Raw genomic sequence first — 17,256 nt, 5'->3', positions numbered from 1 at the left:
CAAAACCTCGGGACACATACAAAGTGTATGAATAAAAAAGGCCAACATCAAAGAAAACCACCACAACTACTCGGAGGTAAAAATTATCAAAAGGTCAGGATGGTAGTATAGAAATGAGCTTACCTTAGGAGTTTTAGCTAGTTTAGTTAACAAGGAAGTAAGATGCAGCTCTTTTTCTCTAAGAATCTAAGAGCTCTTAGACTTCGGGGTCTATATCCTAACCTTAGGATTTTCTTACTATAGATAAAGAAAAGATCTGCATCTTAATCCCTTAGAAAGTAATCAAGTAAAACTTCCAATATAAGCTCTCCTATATAGAAGTATCTTACCATTTCGATAGCTTTCATCTCCAAGTAAGTATGGTGGTGGTTTTGTTTGATGTTAGGCTTTAACACTTTGGGCCCCCCTCTTTAGAGGGGGTCCTCCGGTGAAAAGCGCTCGGACCCCCAAGCATTCGAGGTGGAATTTTACGCCCTGTACCTAGGCGGGCCCTGTGTAATTCGTATTGTTACATTACCTACACATGCTACATTGCTGGGAGTTGAACCGCAAAGACGCGCCTGGTAGTGACAATATACGAAGGTCACGTATGTTCCTTTCCGCAGTTTGCCTATAAAAGCTCCCTGTCTGCTCAAAGGGGCCCGAACTAGGAGCAATAAAGACAAGAAACTATACCTTGCAAATTACAACAGAGATTAAAAGATATCATTAATAGTAGAAGGATAAAGGCAAAAATGGATGCACCCGGGATCGAACCGGGGACCGCTCACATGCGAAGCGAGAATCATACCACTAGACCATGCACCCAACTTGAACTTGGAGTTGTATGTAGGACTCTCCCCTCTTAATGGACATAGAGGACACAAACTGAAAGAGCAAAGTGCAAAAACTGGATGCACCCGGGATCGAACCGGGGACCGCTCACATGCGAAGCGAGAATCATACCACTAGACCATGCACCCAAGAAATGCTTTGTAAACTAGTCACTAGTCTTCGGCTATAGGCCACTGACAACTTGCAGTTCCAAGCAGACGTCATCGGGCTGCGCTGTCGTAAATATGAAGGAACCGTGCCCCGCCGCACGAGTGACAGGTCTCACGGAGATACTGCATAGACAACTGTTGGTTCTCCGCTTGGGCTGCGGTCTGAAGCCGGGGAAGGGAGATCATAGGGTAGCTTTGCTTCCATGTCGTGAAACACAAAGCGTGGGAGGAGAATGATTGGATGTACCCATCCTACAAACCAATCCATCGAAAATGTGACGATCCAAATCGACAGGACCGCCCTTCCCATGTGATGAGAAGCACTGCGCACTCCGTATGCCGGTGTATAGCAGTACGATGGAGAGAGCTGAGTAGGTACAATACCTATTGCACGATTAATACATACTAGGTAAGGAGGTATGATGGATCACACGTTGCTCTGTGCCGTTCCTTGCGTTGTACAGATGTTACAAGCTAACACGTTGTGTTCTCCGCGGCCGGTATGTTGTGATGAATGAGTAGGTCTACTTCTATTATGCCACCTTTGGGAGGCTTTCGCTGCCTTTTGTCGGTTGTAACTTTCCGGTCGGGTGCACGGTACTTCTCCAGGCTGAAACCGGGTGGTCACTTGCATTTTGCTGGAACCTAACGCGTAAGATGCAACTAATACTGTATGTAAGTTTCCCTTCATACATACATGTATTGTCCAGGTCGCTCCTTCAACAAGCCACGTGTAATTGCCTCTGCTGTGTCGTGTGTCATTCGTCGTTCCATTGCCGTAGCAGAAAACCGCCCGCCCAATTCGCGGTGCTGAGAGTCGGACATCAGAAAGCTACACTATGCCCAGTTTGATCCAGCGTTTCGAGCATTTGTGCCAGACTATGTATAGTACTACTGTACTATTACATAGCTTCGAGCGTGTTAGGGCAGCGGAGTGTACCGGAAATATGTGCACCCGCTCTCCCATGCCCTCCGGGTGGACACCTCGCAGAGTACCGTGCTCTGCGGTGTGCATTACACTATAGTACCGTAGTTGACTTATTTTCTCGGAATTATTATGCCCGTGTTGAGCTCCAGCTTTCATCGCAGTCATCGAGAAAGTCCTCCTTGCTCGGCCCACGCAGCCACTTCACCAAACTCGCTTGACCCAGCCACGCCCTGTCCAAAATTACAGTTCCAGATCCGAAAAAGAAGCCACCACGACACGATGCATCACAACGATAGATAAAAACACGTTCAATTAAACTATCTAATACCCAAACAGTCATCGCCGCTTCCATTTCTATGCATTGTGTATAGAAGTGGGTGATTTCATCCCCGCAAAGTTTGATGATTCCTGTTGCAGGTCGGCCCAATCCTCCTCTGTACAGGACGACCCTTGAAAGATTGTTAGCGCGAAACCTACGACAGGGGTCTTCCTCTCAACCTCCGAAAGAACATTCTTAAACCACGAAAAGAGCTGATTCAACGCAAAGAAATAGAGTGTCTTGCAATAATCCAAAAGGCTGAGTCCATCTGTACGTTTTTTCCGGAGAAAGTTTGACCGTTTTAATGTGAGATCGAGATTTCGGGGCTGACCCTGGTCTTCAAGTCAGACACTAACGAACTTTCAGGGGTCCGACTGTAAGCTCCTTTACGATACGGTTTGGCTTGGATGTGTAACCGTAATTCAGGACAGGGCCTGCCAGCCTAGCGAATGGCAGGCAAGGTACAGTTCATGGCCCCCCTCCCCGACCCCCGACCCTCTCTTCGCTAAATGGTTACATCGCTGAAACGCCCTTGATCGTGTATCCACTGCGCGCACCAATTCCCGGATCTGACAAGAAGGAAGTTCCAAATAATATCGCGAACATCGCGAAAAGACCTCGAATACTACCCGAACCCAACAGGCTGCACCTACTCTGGGACCCTCGACAAACAAAGGGATGTGTAAGAATCCGTGGTGTTTCTCGGGCCAAGACGCGACGGAACAGGGCCACCTGCAACAGGCCGATATGTGGGGTTTGTGTGCGGTGGATCGCATTCGCGATCTTCCAGCAATTGGGTGTCTTCCTTGGAACGAGCCGAATTCCGTCCGGATCATGCTTGCCGGACGTGAAATGGGCCCAGACCGCCCCACATCCATCCCGCCTTTCGATTCTTCGTGGTCCGAGATGGACATTTGGACAACAGGTGAACTGACGATACCTACAGTACAATGCCAGTACGACTTCCGAACTTGGTTTATTAGTTTACGGATCTCCCGCCTTACCGCACGCCAGCGCCCGCTCGACCAGCTCATCCGACGACCGTGCGCAACGCCGTCCCCGAGCCTCAGATGTGGAACTTATGGACGACGAAAACGCCAGTCTTGGCAGTATCCACTACGCGCCGACGTCACCGAGCGGGTCTTCGCATTGCCGCCGGTTCCAAAGATCCGTCATGGGGCATGGGAGCTGCGGTGCAAGCTGGATCTGCTCGTCATCATCAATCATCTTGCAGGAGGATTTCGGTTGACAGTTCTGCCCCGGAGCCCCGAAGCATGTCAGCGACTACGCTACACTAATCCTACCTAGTCGACCTCTCGGCTTCCAGCCGTATGGCTCGTCGATCTCCAAAGACTTGCCGGCCTGCCGCCTTGGCCGAACCGAACAACCGGCCAAGTAAGTATTCACCGGGTTATCAGAGCCCAATTGGAACGCCAAAAGCTGTTTTCCCTCGATGGTTCGTGTGTTGGTTGGGCAGAGATGCGTGCGCCGCCTATGAGGAAACAGACAATGAGCAAACCCTGCTCGGCGCCGCGTACCATAGTGATCCGCGTTAGGTTGCTTGTGCGAAGCCAGCGTATATACTTGGGCGATCCAGCCTGGTACAATACAGATACAACAGCTCAATTTCAAGCTCATAGCGAGGCGGATGACATGAGAGTGTATTATTGCCTTGCCGCTCGCTCACAAGCCCGCAAAAGTCCCTCGATCGCGGTTCGCCGCATGCAGCGGGTCTCTTCAACAGGACACAGGCAACACTCGAACAGCCAATTCTTGTTGTTGCACGGAAGATAACCGGAGTTTTCCTCGCTGGACAGGGGCTAAACGTCTGCTTCCCGGATGCCACTACGGTATCCGCTGTTGTCGGCTCGAGAACGGCTTGGCGGACATTTGGCATGTCCTGCCCTGGCAAGCCACCTCGTGAGCAACCAGATTCGGGAGAAGCTTGCGAGGGAACCGGGATTCCAGCAGCTACTGTAAGTGTAGTGTAGTGTTGTCTGGTTAGCAGCTCTAGTTATGTGGTGAGAAATACGCAGGATAGGCTTTCCCAAATTGCAGCCCGTGTACACTACATAGTAGTGTAGGCGTGTGTGTATTGTATAGTAACACATACTTACTACAAGGATGCAGTGCAGACCGCAGCAGTACGGATAGAGGAACCTAACGTAATAGAAGTGCAGGCAACAGACCCTGGATGCTGGTAACAGTGAAAAGAAGCATGGGTCCTTGAGTCTGGCGGCAGAAACCGTCTCCACCGATCTTAGCTCTTTTTCCTTCGCCGCTCCAAGATTGAGAACTCGAGGCATTTGCTTCTTCAAGTTCCTCCATACAAACGGTTTGCCAACCCGCGCCTGCAACTGTTTCTGCATGTCCCCGTCCCGCGCTGAGAAACGGATCTAAGCGCGCGGCGTCTCACGGATCCTGTCGGGCTCTCGCTGCCCGCCCTTCTCCTACTCTACTGTACTTCCGTACCTACGCACCAACCCCGCCCACCCTTTCCTCGTTCCCGACTGGCGACTGAAGGCTCGGCGTGCTGTCCGCCTGCACCTCCGTTGCGTTCCAGCGCGCCCAACTGAGCATTTCGCTTGGTACGGCTCAACACGCGCCTGCCGCGTCGGTTTTGCCGGCACCCTAGCTCGACGCACCACTACGCACCACACCCCTCAAAAGGCCCATGCCCACCGCCTACGGGTGCTACTTATAGGTCCGCCTTATAGCACATGGTCGTACTGCGGCTGTCCCGGTACCGAACGGCTCAGCTGCCGACAAACCCTTTCTGCCATCTGGCTGAGACGGCAGGACAACAAGGACGAGGGTTGCTGGCTTGCAGGCCAGAACGGCATTGAGGTCGCACCGCGTTGCAACACCGCAAATACTACCGCGGGACTTTTGGAGACCGGGGCAAGGAGCCCTCAAGGATGGTCGGAGCGGGACTGACTTTCATCAGCATCTGAGACACTGCAAGTGCCTGGCACGGCGATTGCTGCTCTGCTGCTGCTGCTGCTGCTGCTGCTGCTGCTGCCGCCTCGCCCCGACTCCGGCTGCACATCGACCAAAACACTGCCCAGCAGGGGTTGCAGTCCGCCAGCGACACAGCCAACGAAAGAAGCCTCCGTTTCCGGAGAACCCAAAAGCTTGTGTGTGGGTTTCGTGTTTGGGTGCGCGTTGCGTGTGCGTTGCTTGTATGATTGCGTGGCGTGGAGTCCGTGGGGCTGCATCGTTCCCTCGGTTCTCTCTCGAAAGGGTCAACGTGGGTGTGCATCCACACTTCATCATCCAGCTACCAAGGTAGCAGTGTGGAGTGTTGAAACAACCAGGGTGGGAGAGAACGAAGCAGCAGCCAGGTCCGTGCCGGGTCGACCTGAGCTTTCCCTCAACAACACCCGATCGCTCGGACGCACTTGCCAATCTCCTCCCCCCACCCACCAGATCTGTTATTTCCCGCCTGCATGTTTCTGGCCCGGCGGCTGCCCCAAGGCCATCCTGCCGCAGACACTGTGGAAACGGTTCCGAACCAGGCTGCGCAAAGCCGGCCGTTAAAGCAAGCCGGCGCCATGGCGTCCGCGTCGCACAATTACAGCCCGTATCCTCGGTCGCCCAACCCATCAGTACGGCCCTACGACTTGCCCGCCGTCCCCCCGAACAAGTCACCCAGAGCGACCGGCCAGTACCTAAGCGGCCTCGTCAGGCCGAGCATCAACGCCAGCGGCATGGCTCCTGCGCACTCTATGGGAATACCGCCGCCCCTGTCCTCCGTCCACCACCAACCCCCTCCTACCACGTTCCAGTCCTACACGCCCATCACCTCCGCGTCGTCTGTCATGGAGCGAGACTCCCTGCACTCTGGCGACTCGGTCGGCGGCACGCCCCGGCCATCTCATATGAGCCTCTCAGCATCCAATCACAGCAGCAACGCCCAGGGGCAGAAGCGGGCATACCGGCAACGGAGGAAAGATCCCAGCTGCGATGCGTGTCGGGAGAGGAAGGTCAAGTGCGACGCAACCGAGACCACAAGCTGCTCCGAATGCTCAAGCCGGGGCGTCAAGTGCCAATTCACCAAGGAGACCAACCGCCGCATGTCGTCCATCAAACAGGTGCAGGATCTCGAGAAACAGATGGAGCGGATTCGGCGGGAAAATAACAGCCTCCGCCGCATGCTACAGGAGCGCGACGGCCGCCAGTTCGAGATGGACGTGGACGGCGTCGAGCAGTTGCCTCTGCAGCTGCCGGAGATAGGCCAGGCGCCCAAGCGAAAGAAGAGGCCGGCGGCTGTCCATGACCTTGCACGGGCGAGGGCCAACCTGCGCGACTTCTCGCGAGGGATATGGAAGCCGCCTGCCCCATACCGACATGCGGCAACACCCGAGCTGCGAGATTACCAGCAAATGCTCCCGCCACGGCAAACTACCGAGGAGCTGTTGCGGTCCTACTACACCTCGACGCACTCCATGACGCCCATCATGCACTGGAATACCTTTACACAAACCATCGACGGCATCTATCGCCCGGGGAATTCTTTGCGTGTCTCAGAGGCCTTCATGTCCGTGGTCTTCGCCGTCTTGACTGTCGGCAGGCTGTTCACAGCAGATAACGAGCACAACCGCGCATACCCGGCCACCACGCTGTTGGAGGCGACGCGGTCGCTGGTGGATCCTTGGAACAACGATTACGAGCTGGACAACGCCCGTGCCCTGGTGTTGGTGACGATTGCGCTGAACGAGCTCAATTTGAAGTCGGCGGCCTGGAGCTGGCTCGGAGGTGCCGTCAGAGTGGCGCAGGACCTGGGTCTCTACACCGAGCCGAGGACTGGGTCTTTGATTGAAGACGAGATGCGTAGGAGAACGTGGTGGACCATCTACATTCTCGACCGGAGTCTAGCAGTCGAGCTGGGTAGGCCGATGCTCATCGATGATGCCGACTGCGACGTGTTGTTACCAGCAGCCATCGATGACTATCACATGACAGAACGTGGCCACAGACTTCCGGACGGTGCCGAGGGGCTCACCCATTCCCTGGTCGCCGTCGTTCACGTAGTACGCTCCTACACGGCGCTGGGGAGAGCGCTCGCGTCGCCCGTCATTGCGCCGGCTCGTCTAGCCACCTTTGACCAGCATCTGGCCTCGTGCCGGCACACCTTCCCGCCAGCCTGCGACCCCAGAAGCACGGCAGCCCTGACGCCCACGTTTCTGAACCCGCTGACCTACCTTCTCCATGCCCGCCTGCTCCTGCACCGACATAACGTCGCCCCCTCATGCCACCCAGACGTACGTCGAACCGCCATCGAGCAGTGTATGGTCACGGCCCTCGAGACGGCTTCTCTTCTCTCGCGAACGTCCGTAGCCTCCCTTGCTGAGGGTGCGACCGCGCTCCTCACTACGCACATCTTCCGCTGCGCACTCTTCCTGCTGCTGTTCGGTCATTTCGACCAAGCATCAGAATGCATTCGCGCCCTGGCCGCCATCAACGATCGCCGCGACGTCGCCATTCCCTGCGGCCGCTTCCTCTCCTTTTTCGTTTCAGCCCTGGCGTCTCGGCGAAGTGAAATCATCGCCTACCTCTCGCAGGCCGCATCACCCGGCCAACCTCAACGGTCTCCGTATGGACCACCGCCTCCGCTGCCCCATCACCCTCCGTCCTCCGCCGTGCACGAGGCTCTTTTGCGTGACGAAGAGTTGCTCGCCTATGTCAGTGCCGACCTCCAAGCGGGGATGGAAACGGCCTGGGTCTGGGCCGGGGGCAGCGAGCGCGAAGCTACATCAACACAGCCCGCGGCCGGGAAGCTCGGGTTGTTCAGTTCAGAGGCGAGGTCGGGCCTAACCAATGAAGAGAGATGGGAGTGGGGTCCAGGAACAACGACAGGGTGGGAGCGGTTGGAAGCTTCGATGAGGAGGTTGGCAAGCGGTGAGTTGGTGGGTTCAACGCAAACATCAACACCCACAGCATCAACGGCGATGGCGAAGCAGCCAGCGCAGCATCAGGCGTGTAATACTGCCCCGGCCCCCCCGCCGCCACCGCCACCGCCACCGGCGCTCCCGCCTTTGTTGCCGTCGCATCAACACCACCACCAGTCGCCTGCCGGTGTGAAGATGGAGATGGGAGGGCAGGACGTTAGGATGGAGACGGCAGCGACGTTGCCGCCGATGACGATGCCCGGATCAAGAGCCCACCAGGGTTGTGTGTCAGGGAGTCCGACGACGCCCTCGAGTGGGAAGAGTAAGAGCCAGGAGAGAATCAGCATTGCGAATATCATTTGAGCGATGCAGGCCATGGAATCATGTCACAGGACCACCAGCGGGGACTCTCTTCTTCCAGAGCCACGGACCCTGTACCGTACATCTCATCACTCCGAGACGACTCTCAAGACGATGACGGCGACGGTGGGATCTCCGCTGCATGAGCAGCTTCTCGAGTCTGCCGCCGGGAGTTGCCGATCACATTGTTCGAGGGCACAATGGTATAAACGAAACTCGTCGCAAACTCTCGCCCGCTTCTTCGCTTAAGCCTACTACCTCATCATTCATGGAGGCTGTGTGGCATTTTTCTTACATACCATTACAAGCATCTCGCTATCCCCTTATCTGTCGACATGGTGGCCAGCCCGGTTCACCCGAGCCCCTGCGAAGGCTCCTTCTGGCTTAGAATAAAATGTATACGGTCACGAGATCAACGACCTGAGCCACATACACCTTTTAATGCCCTCCTTCATCTGCTTCGGCATCCGATGCGTATGAGAGCCAGCGAGTCAGTGGGACAGGGGACTGACATCTTTTCCCTTTTTTATAATATTCCTAACTTTGGATAGGAATACCATTTTAGGAACCACATGGGAGGAAATCCCCTTTATATTCTTTCCATCTCTGAGGCTTCAATGTATCCTTCCTTGTTTCTTGCAAGGACACCTGTACCTGTGTTATAGGAGAGGGGCAAGTCACACGAGAAACGAGGACGGACGGGATAAAGACAAAACGGTGGGGGAGGCCGTCTGCTTTTGGTAACTGTTTCTGCGAACAAGCTCAAGCTACCCACCATGCTTTTGGTACGTATGTATAATACAACATTCCTTTACTGACGGCTCGTGTTGAGGACCATGCAGCAGCCTCCCCGAGATGGCCATTGCATGTACATATATATCTAAGGAGGCTTGACTTGATAAGTATATATCATCCATGGTGATATAGACGGGGGCGTGCATGGGAACATCGTTGTCAGACCCTAGGTATAGAAATGGGCCTACCTTAGGTATATTTTATTTACTTGAGGGTATCTTAATGCTACTTGCCCATGCCTGGGCGGTGCCATAACAACACACCAAGACGCTCCCGATTCAAATTCACTGTGTCTGTCTGGTTTCTTCTTTTGTTTATGTCCTACCATCAACATGGGATGCAGTCCTGTCTACAAAGTGTTTTGTGGCTAGACGGTCGTGTGCAACGTTGCTCGGCTACGGCAGGTTTGGGAGGCAGGTAGTATAGGTAGTCTTTTGTGTCACTGCGGGCATACAATTAGTTCGGTTGTTGCACCGTCGCCGACCTACCAAGGTAGAGTGTGGAAAGTGGAAACGAGGGATGCGTGTGACTGTGCAACTATGTTGGTGTGTGGGTTCTTGTGAACTACATTTGCATGGCTCAGGTCGCCTTGCTCCTGGCATTTTGGGGATTCGACCATGACGGTTTATCCTGCGCCTTGAGATCATTGTAGACTCGAGATTGGACCGGCGCACTTCTTCATAGTCCCTTCTGTGCGAACGTAAAAAGGTGAGAGGAAGAGAAAAAGATCAAGGAGGAAGAAAAAGAAGAGAGAGGAGAAAAGATCAAAAATAAAACATACAACACCGAGGATTCCCCAGTCGTCACCGACCTGAGTACTGGTTCGGCCCTTGGTAGCTTAACTAAGGGAGAGCGGACGGGATCCCGTGTTTTCTACCAGGTATGGTCGTATGTGCTTGGGTCGTTGGAGAATGGTGTTGATTTGATGACAGCAACGGAGAATTCTTCCCAAGAGCCACCCGAGTCACCCGGACTTTTTCCTATACATGAACATCAAACCTCTCAAGACGGATACTGGCCTTGCCGCTCGCGCAAGCCAAGCAGCTCAACATGGCGACTTTTGAGAGAGCTCTGACGTATGACGAAATGGAGGAGGGTTCTCGCTGTCTTTAGCTCCGTCATAGAGAAAGAACGCTGAGCTTGCTGTGGCTGTGGGCAGTTCCGGTCTAACTAGCATGGCTTTAACAGCCCTGGCCTTCTGGTACGCATGTGTACTGGTGATTTGGCTGAAAGTACAGAGTCTATCCCACCTCACCGAGCATACAGCAGTAATAAGTGAGATCCCGGCTGACGAGGTGCAACTAGCGCCACGTCGTCTACAGGCACCCCCATTTCCTACAGTGAGAACACACCCGCTACACCTGAAAATGCTGAGATGGACTGGACTGACCCAGGCCTTTTTTATTTGCTAGCTGCCCTGGCCGGCATGTCCACCGACTTAAACACGTCCACCACCGTCATCAGCCTGTCGCGTGCTTGCTCCATGCTCACTGCTCGCCATGGCTTTTGCGCCGATGCGGTGGTGAGTTCATGATCATCTGCCCTTTTCCAGAGGAACCATTGTGCGCTAAATTGTGTTCACTGAGACCAGAGAAACCGGGTAGGTCGTATTTCTCCGAGATTAAAGGCCGTCAGAGCCTCGGCATCACGTTCTTTCTCGCTGTTTTGTGATCTTCTCTGTCATCTGCGCTGTCGGCGATAAGACTCGGACGATAATAAGTACAGTACTAGTACTTACAAACTACAAACCCACAATGTGTCATGCATTCCAAGTAAGAACCTAAGACATCATCCGTCTCCAATGCCAACCTCCTTCTGAAATTCCTGTTAGAAGGAGTACAGTAGTCGAAAAGGAATGAGTATTGCATACAAAACTTTGGCTGCACTGAGTTCTAACAGACTCTACTTCCTGAATTCTTTTGCGCCAGTAGTTCTCCTCTTCCGACTGTCTCGTCGTTCTCGGCGCGATCGCTGCTGTTTGATTCGGAGGGTGAAGGAAGTGCCTTCGCACCATCAAACGGTTTTTGATATCGGAGTGTGGCACGCATCCTCGCGACGCATCTGGGCTGCAACCGAACGCATGAGGTATGGGTGGTACCTCTGGTTGTTTCCCGGAGGGGTTGCGTGAGGCCGGCATTTTGTTGCGTGTGTTGGTTGTTTGGTAGATGGAATCAGTCGCTAAGGAAGTTTTGGTAGGTACTCGGTTTTGCGAGGTTGGTTGAGTGTTGAAATCGACCCACGGAAACGCGGACGAGTTCCAGAGTTCTCTACTGGTACTAGGTATGGTCGTACCTGATATACGGGGACGAAGAGTTGCATAGTATGCAGGGGAAGGTTGGTGACAGATGCGTGATAATCAATGCTCCTGTCGTTGCGGCCGCTATGTATGAACAGGATTATGAATGTGTTCTTGTTTCATGCATACAACAGCTATTCTAGGTATAAGTTACTGCTTTAAGGACACCAAGTCACCGACACCAACTTTACGCTTGCTGTGTACCACAGTGGCCACCTCTATCCGAATCTCAGACCAACGCTCCGTCGCTGAGTACAGGTATGTGATATGCCTTATTCACTCTGGCTCCCCGTGCATCTTCGTAAGACCTCCCACCAAGCCGTGCATCCTCCTTCCCAGCAGGTCTTCTGTGCTGGACAGCTTATAGAGGCTCTTAGCGTCATCATCCTTAGCCCTGCCGCGCCGCGCGCCCTTCTTTTTCGGGCGTTGGCTTCCACCCGCGGCATCGGTGGCGCCCTCGTCCTGATCATCATTCTCGCTGCTGCCGATGATGGAGCGATCCTTATCGCTGCTCGTCGGCGGATGATCATCCCTTTTCACGCTTTCCCCTCTGTTAGCCTTCCCCTTCCCCTTGTCTTCCCCAGCCACCCCGAAACTCTTAGTCCTCATCTTAGTCAGGCTGATCTCCAGGGGTCTATCCTCATCGCCGCTCGACTCGTTCCTAAAGTGGTGCCTTCCCCTCTTTTCCTCCTCCTCCTTTACTCTCTTGTTCAATGCTTCCCTCTCCCTCGCCCGCTCTTTTCTCTCCGCCTCGACGAAGATATCCTCGAACCACCTCGCCGTCCGATCGAACAGCTTCCACGCGGGCGGGTAGATACTGGGAAACTGCATGAACCCGTGGCTGATACCTGGAATCAGCGCCACCTCGGCGACGTCCTTCTCGTTAAAGCCTTCTGTGAGCGCATCGCTGTCTTTGTACTCGAGCCTCGAGCCTCCGCTGGCCATCTGGGCCGCTTTTACCCTCTTCAACCTCCCAGCAAAGATGACGGTGTCGTCGACAAGCGGATCGCGCTCGCCAGTGAGGAAGTAGGTCTTGGGGAATTTCGAGAGGAGGATGTCGGGTGCGAGGATCGGCGAGAGGAGATAGTCCTGGGAGAAGTCGGGTCTGTTGTGCGGGCCGACGTAGAGGATGATCATTGCGCGCATCATCTCGGGTGTCAGAACGCGGTCGTTGAAGTAGGAGATCATAGAGGACATTGCCAGGCGGGTGCGCATCGGTTCGGGGTGGTGGGAGGCGCCTGGCTGTTGGGACGGTGGCGCTTTCTTGCTGGCCTCCGGGGAAGGAGTGGCCGGTTGGGCTTGTTGGACTTGGCTCCAGGTAGTCGGACCAGAGTGGGCGTACTCAGGTGCTGGGCTGCGGACATGTTCGCCGACGGGACTAGAGGCGTCGGTAGAATTGGCACTTTGCGGTTCGCCGCTCTCAAGGCTGGAGCGGGATTTGGAGGCCGGGGTGGAGTCACCTTCGTCTTCGGACTGGTGAGGTGTTCCAACGAGATTGTCGTACTGTGACGTCTTACGCTCAATGATGCGCTTGTTGGTTCCCCTCATCCGGCGGTCCTTCAGTAATGTCATTTGCTCCTCCGACATCCAGCTGCCAATGTTCATGTCGAGGGCCGGATAAAACAGGACGAGCCCGGCTGGGACAGGAAGGTCTGTCTGACCCTGGAAACGGCGAACGGGTGATGAGCCGCTCTCGATGATCATCAGGGTCGTCGCCGCTGCCAAGGTCCCACCGGCACTGTCACCAGTGATGACCACTTTGGGCACCTCTTTGCCCGACAGTCCAATGCACCGACCACGGGTCTTAATGATGGTCGTGTAGACATCGTAGCACTCATTCAGTGCATGTGGGTACGGATATTCGGGCGCCTTCTTGTAGTCCAGACTTAAAACAGGCATGCCCGTCTTCGCAGCCCAAGCAAATAGCTTGTCATCGTTGCACCTTGGATCCATAGCCACGAAGCCGCCGCCCGGAATGTCCAAGATGATGCGGTTTTGATGTTGGAGCTCGGTCAAGGGTCCGTCGAAGTACAGCCACGCCCAGACAGCCTCCTTGTAGTCGCTGGCCGCGGGGCGCGGGATGCGAATCTGCCGGGGCGGCCACCTCATCAGGCGCGGGCGCATCAGGCCTTGCAGGAAGCGCAAGTATGGTGACTGCGTCCCCTTGTTCCAGCTGACCCTCATATGCTCGACGGTAATGTTGCCGCGCACCTTGCGCACCTTCTCGTCGGCCTGTTCGGCGGCGATCAGGTAGAAGATAGAAAAGACCATGCTGGCTAAGTCACGCAGCGTCTTGTTTCTGATCTTCATGGCAGTCCAAAACCCGGCATCAAGGGCCGTGAGTACCCACGTGGCACGGAAATATGCGGCGTCGTACATGTTCGTCAGGGGGTCGGGGCTCGCGAGGCCCACTAGTGTGCTGAAATTACGAGCCGCGTAGAGGTAAGTCATGGTGAGCACAACGGTTTGCCATGCCGTGAGTTTCTTAGAAAGCATGCGGGACAATGTTCGCACCAGCGGAGGGCCATGATTGTTTCCTCTGTCTCCGATCAGCTGGAGGCATTGCCAGCACGGAGGGCATTGTGACTGGACTTACCTAAAGACAAGAGCAGACCAGAATGCCAGCACAGCAAAAACCTGTAGCCTGCGTGACTTCACGGACGGCCGTCCCAGCAAATGGTCAATCATTCTGATGACACTGGGCCCGGTCCGGGCTTGTCCACAGCCGCAATCACCACTTGTAATCGGCTTGTCCGGTGATCTCGGTCGGCTACCTGTCGTTAAACATCAAGCGGCCCTTGATCTGCTCGGTATATGCTGTGTGTAGCGGGAATCAGGCGAGGAGCCCAGTTATTAGGGCGTCGTATTGTTACTGCAGGTAACTGATCCTGCCCTGCTTTGGTCTGGGCTCTAAGGATCAAACAATAGGAAAACGGGCGTTGAAGAAGTAAGAGACGACGGAAACAAGATAGGGTGCGAGTCGATTCCGCCAACTCTACGTTGGCAACAAAGAAATGCTAAATGCCAGAGAACAACAGTTTCCAGGCTAATCCGGCCATGGGGCACAGCAACTTCCCTGTGCCCCGGCTGAGCCGCAGAAAGGCTATGGCAGGCACGACTCATGGCGTCACGGGGCGGTTGCTTCTGACATGTGAAAGATGCATGGAAATAACATGTGCAAGGGTCGGCCACGACTGAGATTCTCGGCATGGCGCCGTCACAGACGTGGGGTAATGTGGGGAGTCCTCCATGGGGTAAAGACAGGCACGACAGAGTCGAAGCGACGGAAAACCACCACGTCTCGAAATCCGTCTAGTGCGCATCACCCAAGTCATTAGGCCAGTGAGCTTCCACTGCATGAAAGCCTGATTGACCACCAAAGCCATGCATACCAGGTATTGTACCTAACCTATTGCTTTGCAATAGACGGAATACACTAGACGGGTAGGAGCTGGATTTCGTCTGGTGGCCAGCCAGATGCGGGGTGACCCCACGTTTCCATGTCGCTGCCAATAACCACCCAAAACGGCGCTCGTGGGCCCCAGATGGAAACTTCGCAGTTGGTTTCACTCGCTTTCATGTGATCGCAATTGAGAGTCATCTATCGCGTGCTCAACATCTCATGCCATGCAGCATCAAGCTTGTGAGATTGTGCCGCATCACGTTTAAATCCGAAGCATCATCGTGGCCTGCGACTGCCTCAGAATCTGATTGTTGAGTGCTGGGTTGTCGTCAGCTGAACCGGCATCGCCGAGCCGCCGTGCGACCACGGTTGTTGCAAGCTGAACCCGATCGAATTGACCACCAGCATTTGTGCAGTTGACGATGAATCAATGCGAGCGCACGAGGTTCCGGCAGAGTACGCACATCCTGCGCGTTACGAGGGTGAACAGAGCAAAGGTGGGCGAGAATCGACGAGTCCGATTATGGAAAATTGGGAATATATCCTCTTCCCCATGGCTCAGCCAGCAGCCGGGCACACAACGAAAAGAAATCCATTGCTGGAATGAAAGCAAAAATTACGACCGGAACGGCCCCGAAGGACAATTCATGACGGCTAACACCACGATGTGCAATGCAGGTTCTCCGCCATACGGCGCGGTTTTCTTGAGCTCCGCGCAGTCAATCAAGGTAAGTATGAAGAAGAAAAAGAAAAGAAGAGAGCAAGAACTGGGCGCAGAGCCGAAAATTTATAGCCAACTGAAGCTGGTCTGTGCACGTCTGCACTTTGCAGTAAAGTGGGGTCACCGTATCCACCATTCAAGGGCTTGTGTAATCACCAGTTGCAAACAGTCCGACTGGCTTCTGATGCGCAACTTGGATACTCTTTTGAAAAGGCTCCTTTCCCACAGCCAGATATTATCCGATTACTAGACATCACACACCTGGGAGGCGGCCGCAAGGGCTAGGTAGCGATAAGCACGACCATCACCGGGGCGACACTCAAGTCCAGGACCAGTACTCACTGGCAACCGATCCGATCGTCGGGGAAATCTCCCTACAGCATCAAGACCCTAATCCTTCCACTTCGGGGCTCATATATCTTCGCAGTAATCCACCGTGGTCGTAACAGTCACAGTAGGCGTCGGCGCCGTCGTGACCGACCCGGTGACGCCAAAGCATGAGCACGCGGAGATGTACTCAGCGGCATTGGCACAGTTGGCAGCATAATCCGGAATAGCGCTCGGCACAACGGTCACCTGGCGGCCCTGAAGGACAGCACCGCGCTTGGCGGCGGTCGGGGAGGGTAGATCCTCCTCGTCGACGGTCACCGTGACGGTGCTAAAGGGGGCATGTTAGTTCCTGCTCTTGCTTGTGGGTATGTGGGATGTGTGGCTGCGGGCCACTTACGTCGCGGCGGGAGTCACCGTCGTTAGCAGGAAGCTCGAGCAATCTGCTGACCGGGACGCCAGGGGAAGCAGGCCTGGACGGGTCCCGGTTACTGCGCGGTTACAGTTGTTCCCTGCGCAGTGACGGGGCTCCAACACGGCGGCGACGGCAAGGGAGACGTGAGGGAGGGCAGCGATGAGCTTCATGACGGCAGTTAGAGGTGCCTAGACGGTTCTTGGGTGTTCTGGGCTCGGTCCGGATTCCTTAATAGTCTGTGCATGGCGAGGAGACACAGCAAGGAGGTTGGAACTCCGTCTGTCTTATACCTGCCTACAGTGGTGACGATCGCAGCCCTTGGCTTAGTGGGAACAGTTCACTGCGCCACTAGTCCGGTGGTTCTGGGCAGCCCGGACCAGCGACGACGCGGGAACATCCCATGTGCGTCCCCGGTTGAGCCAGATGTGCGCAGTACTACGCTGTGACTGCAGCGAGCTAACCCAATTCCTTTCCGGAGGAGTGCGCCTCAGATTGTCGCTCTTGGGCAGTATGAAGGTCGAGAACACATCTTGGGCTTCCTCAACGATAACCGCTGCTTTATAGATGACAGCCAACAGAAAGTGGAGAAGAAAGCAGCATCTCGAACCAGTCCGCTGGGAATGTAGCAGGCGTTCGCAGAGACAACGGAAAACAGTGCCGGTCGATCAATGGCTAAAGGTCACCACCGCCTTCACCTCGCTCCTCAAGTCGAAGCCATGGCCTCGATGCGGGGTAAGGAACTTCCCGCGGACCGATGCGACACTGGTAGGTAGCGCAGTGCTGCTTACATGTCGATACTACGCACTCTTAATCCATCC

At 54.8% G+C, this 17,256-nt stretch overlaps 4 protein-coding genes and 2 non-coding genes across 6 annotated transcripts; 2 read left to right on the top strand and 4 right to left on the bottom strand.

The window, feature by feature from the left end:
• Window positions 1-735: 735 nt before the first annotated feature.
• B0T15DRAFT_t160 lies at window positions 736-807 on the bottom strand. Its single transcript has one exon. It is a non-coding gene; the product is annotated as a tRNA-Ala (tRNA).
• An 83-nt stretch (window positions 808-890) lies between these two features.
• B0T15DRAFT_t159 lies at window positions 891-962 on the bottom strand. Its single transcript has one exon. It is a non-coding gene; the product is annotated as a tRNA-Ala (tRNA).
• A 1,621-nt stretch (window positions 963-2,583) lies between these two features.
• Window positions 2,584-3,877, top strand: B0T15DRAFT_537132 (uncharacterized protein). The gene has a single exon (XM_062869599.1). The coding sequence runs from the start codon at window positions 2,909-2,911 to the stop codon at window positions 3,536-3,538; it is 630 nt and encodes a 209-aa protein (XP_062720422.1). The 5' UTR covers window positions 2,584-2,908; the 3' UTR covers window positions 3,539-3,877.
• Window positions 3,878-5,585: 1,708 nt separating this feature from the next.
• B0T15DRAFT_249365 (fungal-specific transcription factor domain-containing protein) lies at window positions 5,586-8,777 on the top strand. The gene has a single exon (XM_062863153.1). The coding sequence runs from the start codon at window positions 5,680-5,682 to the stop codon at window positions 8,482-8,484; it is 2,805 nt and encodes a 934-aa protein (XP_062720421.1). The 5' UTR covers window positions 5,586-5,679; the 3' UTR covers window positions 8,485-8,777.
• Window positions 8,778-11,674: 2,897 nt separating this feature from the next.
• B0T15DRAFT_437207 (Alpha/Beta hydrolase protein) lies at window positions 11,675-14,645 on the bottom strand. Its single transcript, XM_062865845.1, has 2 exons — window positions 14,169-14,645; window positions 11,675-14,111 (listed from the first exon to the last, which is right to left on the bottom strand). The coding sequence occupies exons 1-2, from the start codon at window positions 14,258-14,260 to the stop codon at window positions 11,849-11,851; spliced, it is 2,355 nt and encodes a 784-aa protein (XP_062720420.1). The 5' UTR covers window positions 14,261-14,645; the 3' UTR covers window positions 11,675-11,848.
• Window positions 14,646-16,026: 1,381 nt separating this feature from the next.
• Window positions 16,027-16,805, bottom strand: B0T15DRAFT_249289 (uncharacterized protein). Its single transcript, XM_062863152.1, has 2 exons — window positions 16,424-16,805; window positions 16,027-16,354 (listed from the first exon to the last, which is right to left on the bottom strand). The coding sequence occupies exons 1-2, from the start codon at window positions 16,606-16,608 to the stop codon at window positions 16,108-16,110; spliced, it is 432 nt and encodes a 143-aa protein (XP_062720419.1). The 5' UTR covers window positions 16,609-16,805; the 3' UTR covers window positions 16,027-16,107.
• Between the last annotated feature and the right edge of the window lie 451 nt (window positions 16,806-17,256).

The sequence above is a fragment of the Chaetomium strumarium genome (genome assembly GCF_033439665.1).
Source record: "Chaetomium strumarium strain CBS 333.67 chromosome Unknown B0T15scaffold_5, whole genome shotgun sequence".
Classification (NCBI taxonomy): domain Eukaryota; kingdom Fungi; phylum Ascomycota; class Sordariomycetes; order Sordariales; family Chaetomiaceae; genus Chaetomium; species Chaetomium strumarium.
Note: the sequence above shows the minus strand (reverse complement) of the source record. Positions and strands in the feature narration are given on the sequence as shown.

Coding starts and splice junctions, on each gene's coding strand:
- B0T15DRAFT_537132 (XM_062869599.1), top strand. CDS start 2,909: ATGTGTAAGAATCCGTGGTGTTTCTCGGGCCAAGACGCGACGGAACAG.
- B0T15DRAFT_249365 (XM_062863153.1), top strand. CDS start 5,680: ATGTTTCTGGCCCGGCGGCTGCCCCAAGGCCATCCTGCCGCAGACACT.
- B0T15DRAFT_437207 (XM_062865845.1), bottom strand. CDS start 14,260: ATGATTGACCATTTGCTGGGACGGCCGTCCGTGAAGTCACGCAGGCTA. Junction 14,112..14,168: donor TGGTCTGCTCTTGTCTTTAG/GTAAGTCCAGTC, acceptor GATCGGAGACAG/AGGAAACAATCATGGCCCTC.
- B0T15DRAFT_249289 (XM_062863152.1), bottom strand. CDS start 16,608: ATGAAGCTCATCGCTGCCCTCCCTCACGTCTCCCTTGCCGTCGCCGCC. Junction 16,355..16,423: donor ACGGTGACTCCCGCCGCGAC/GTAAGTGGCCCG, acceptor TGCCCCCTTTAG/CACCGTCACGGTGACCGTCG.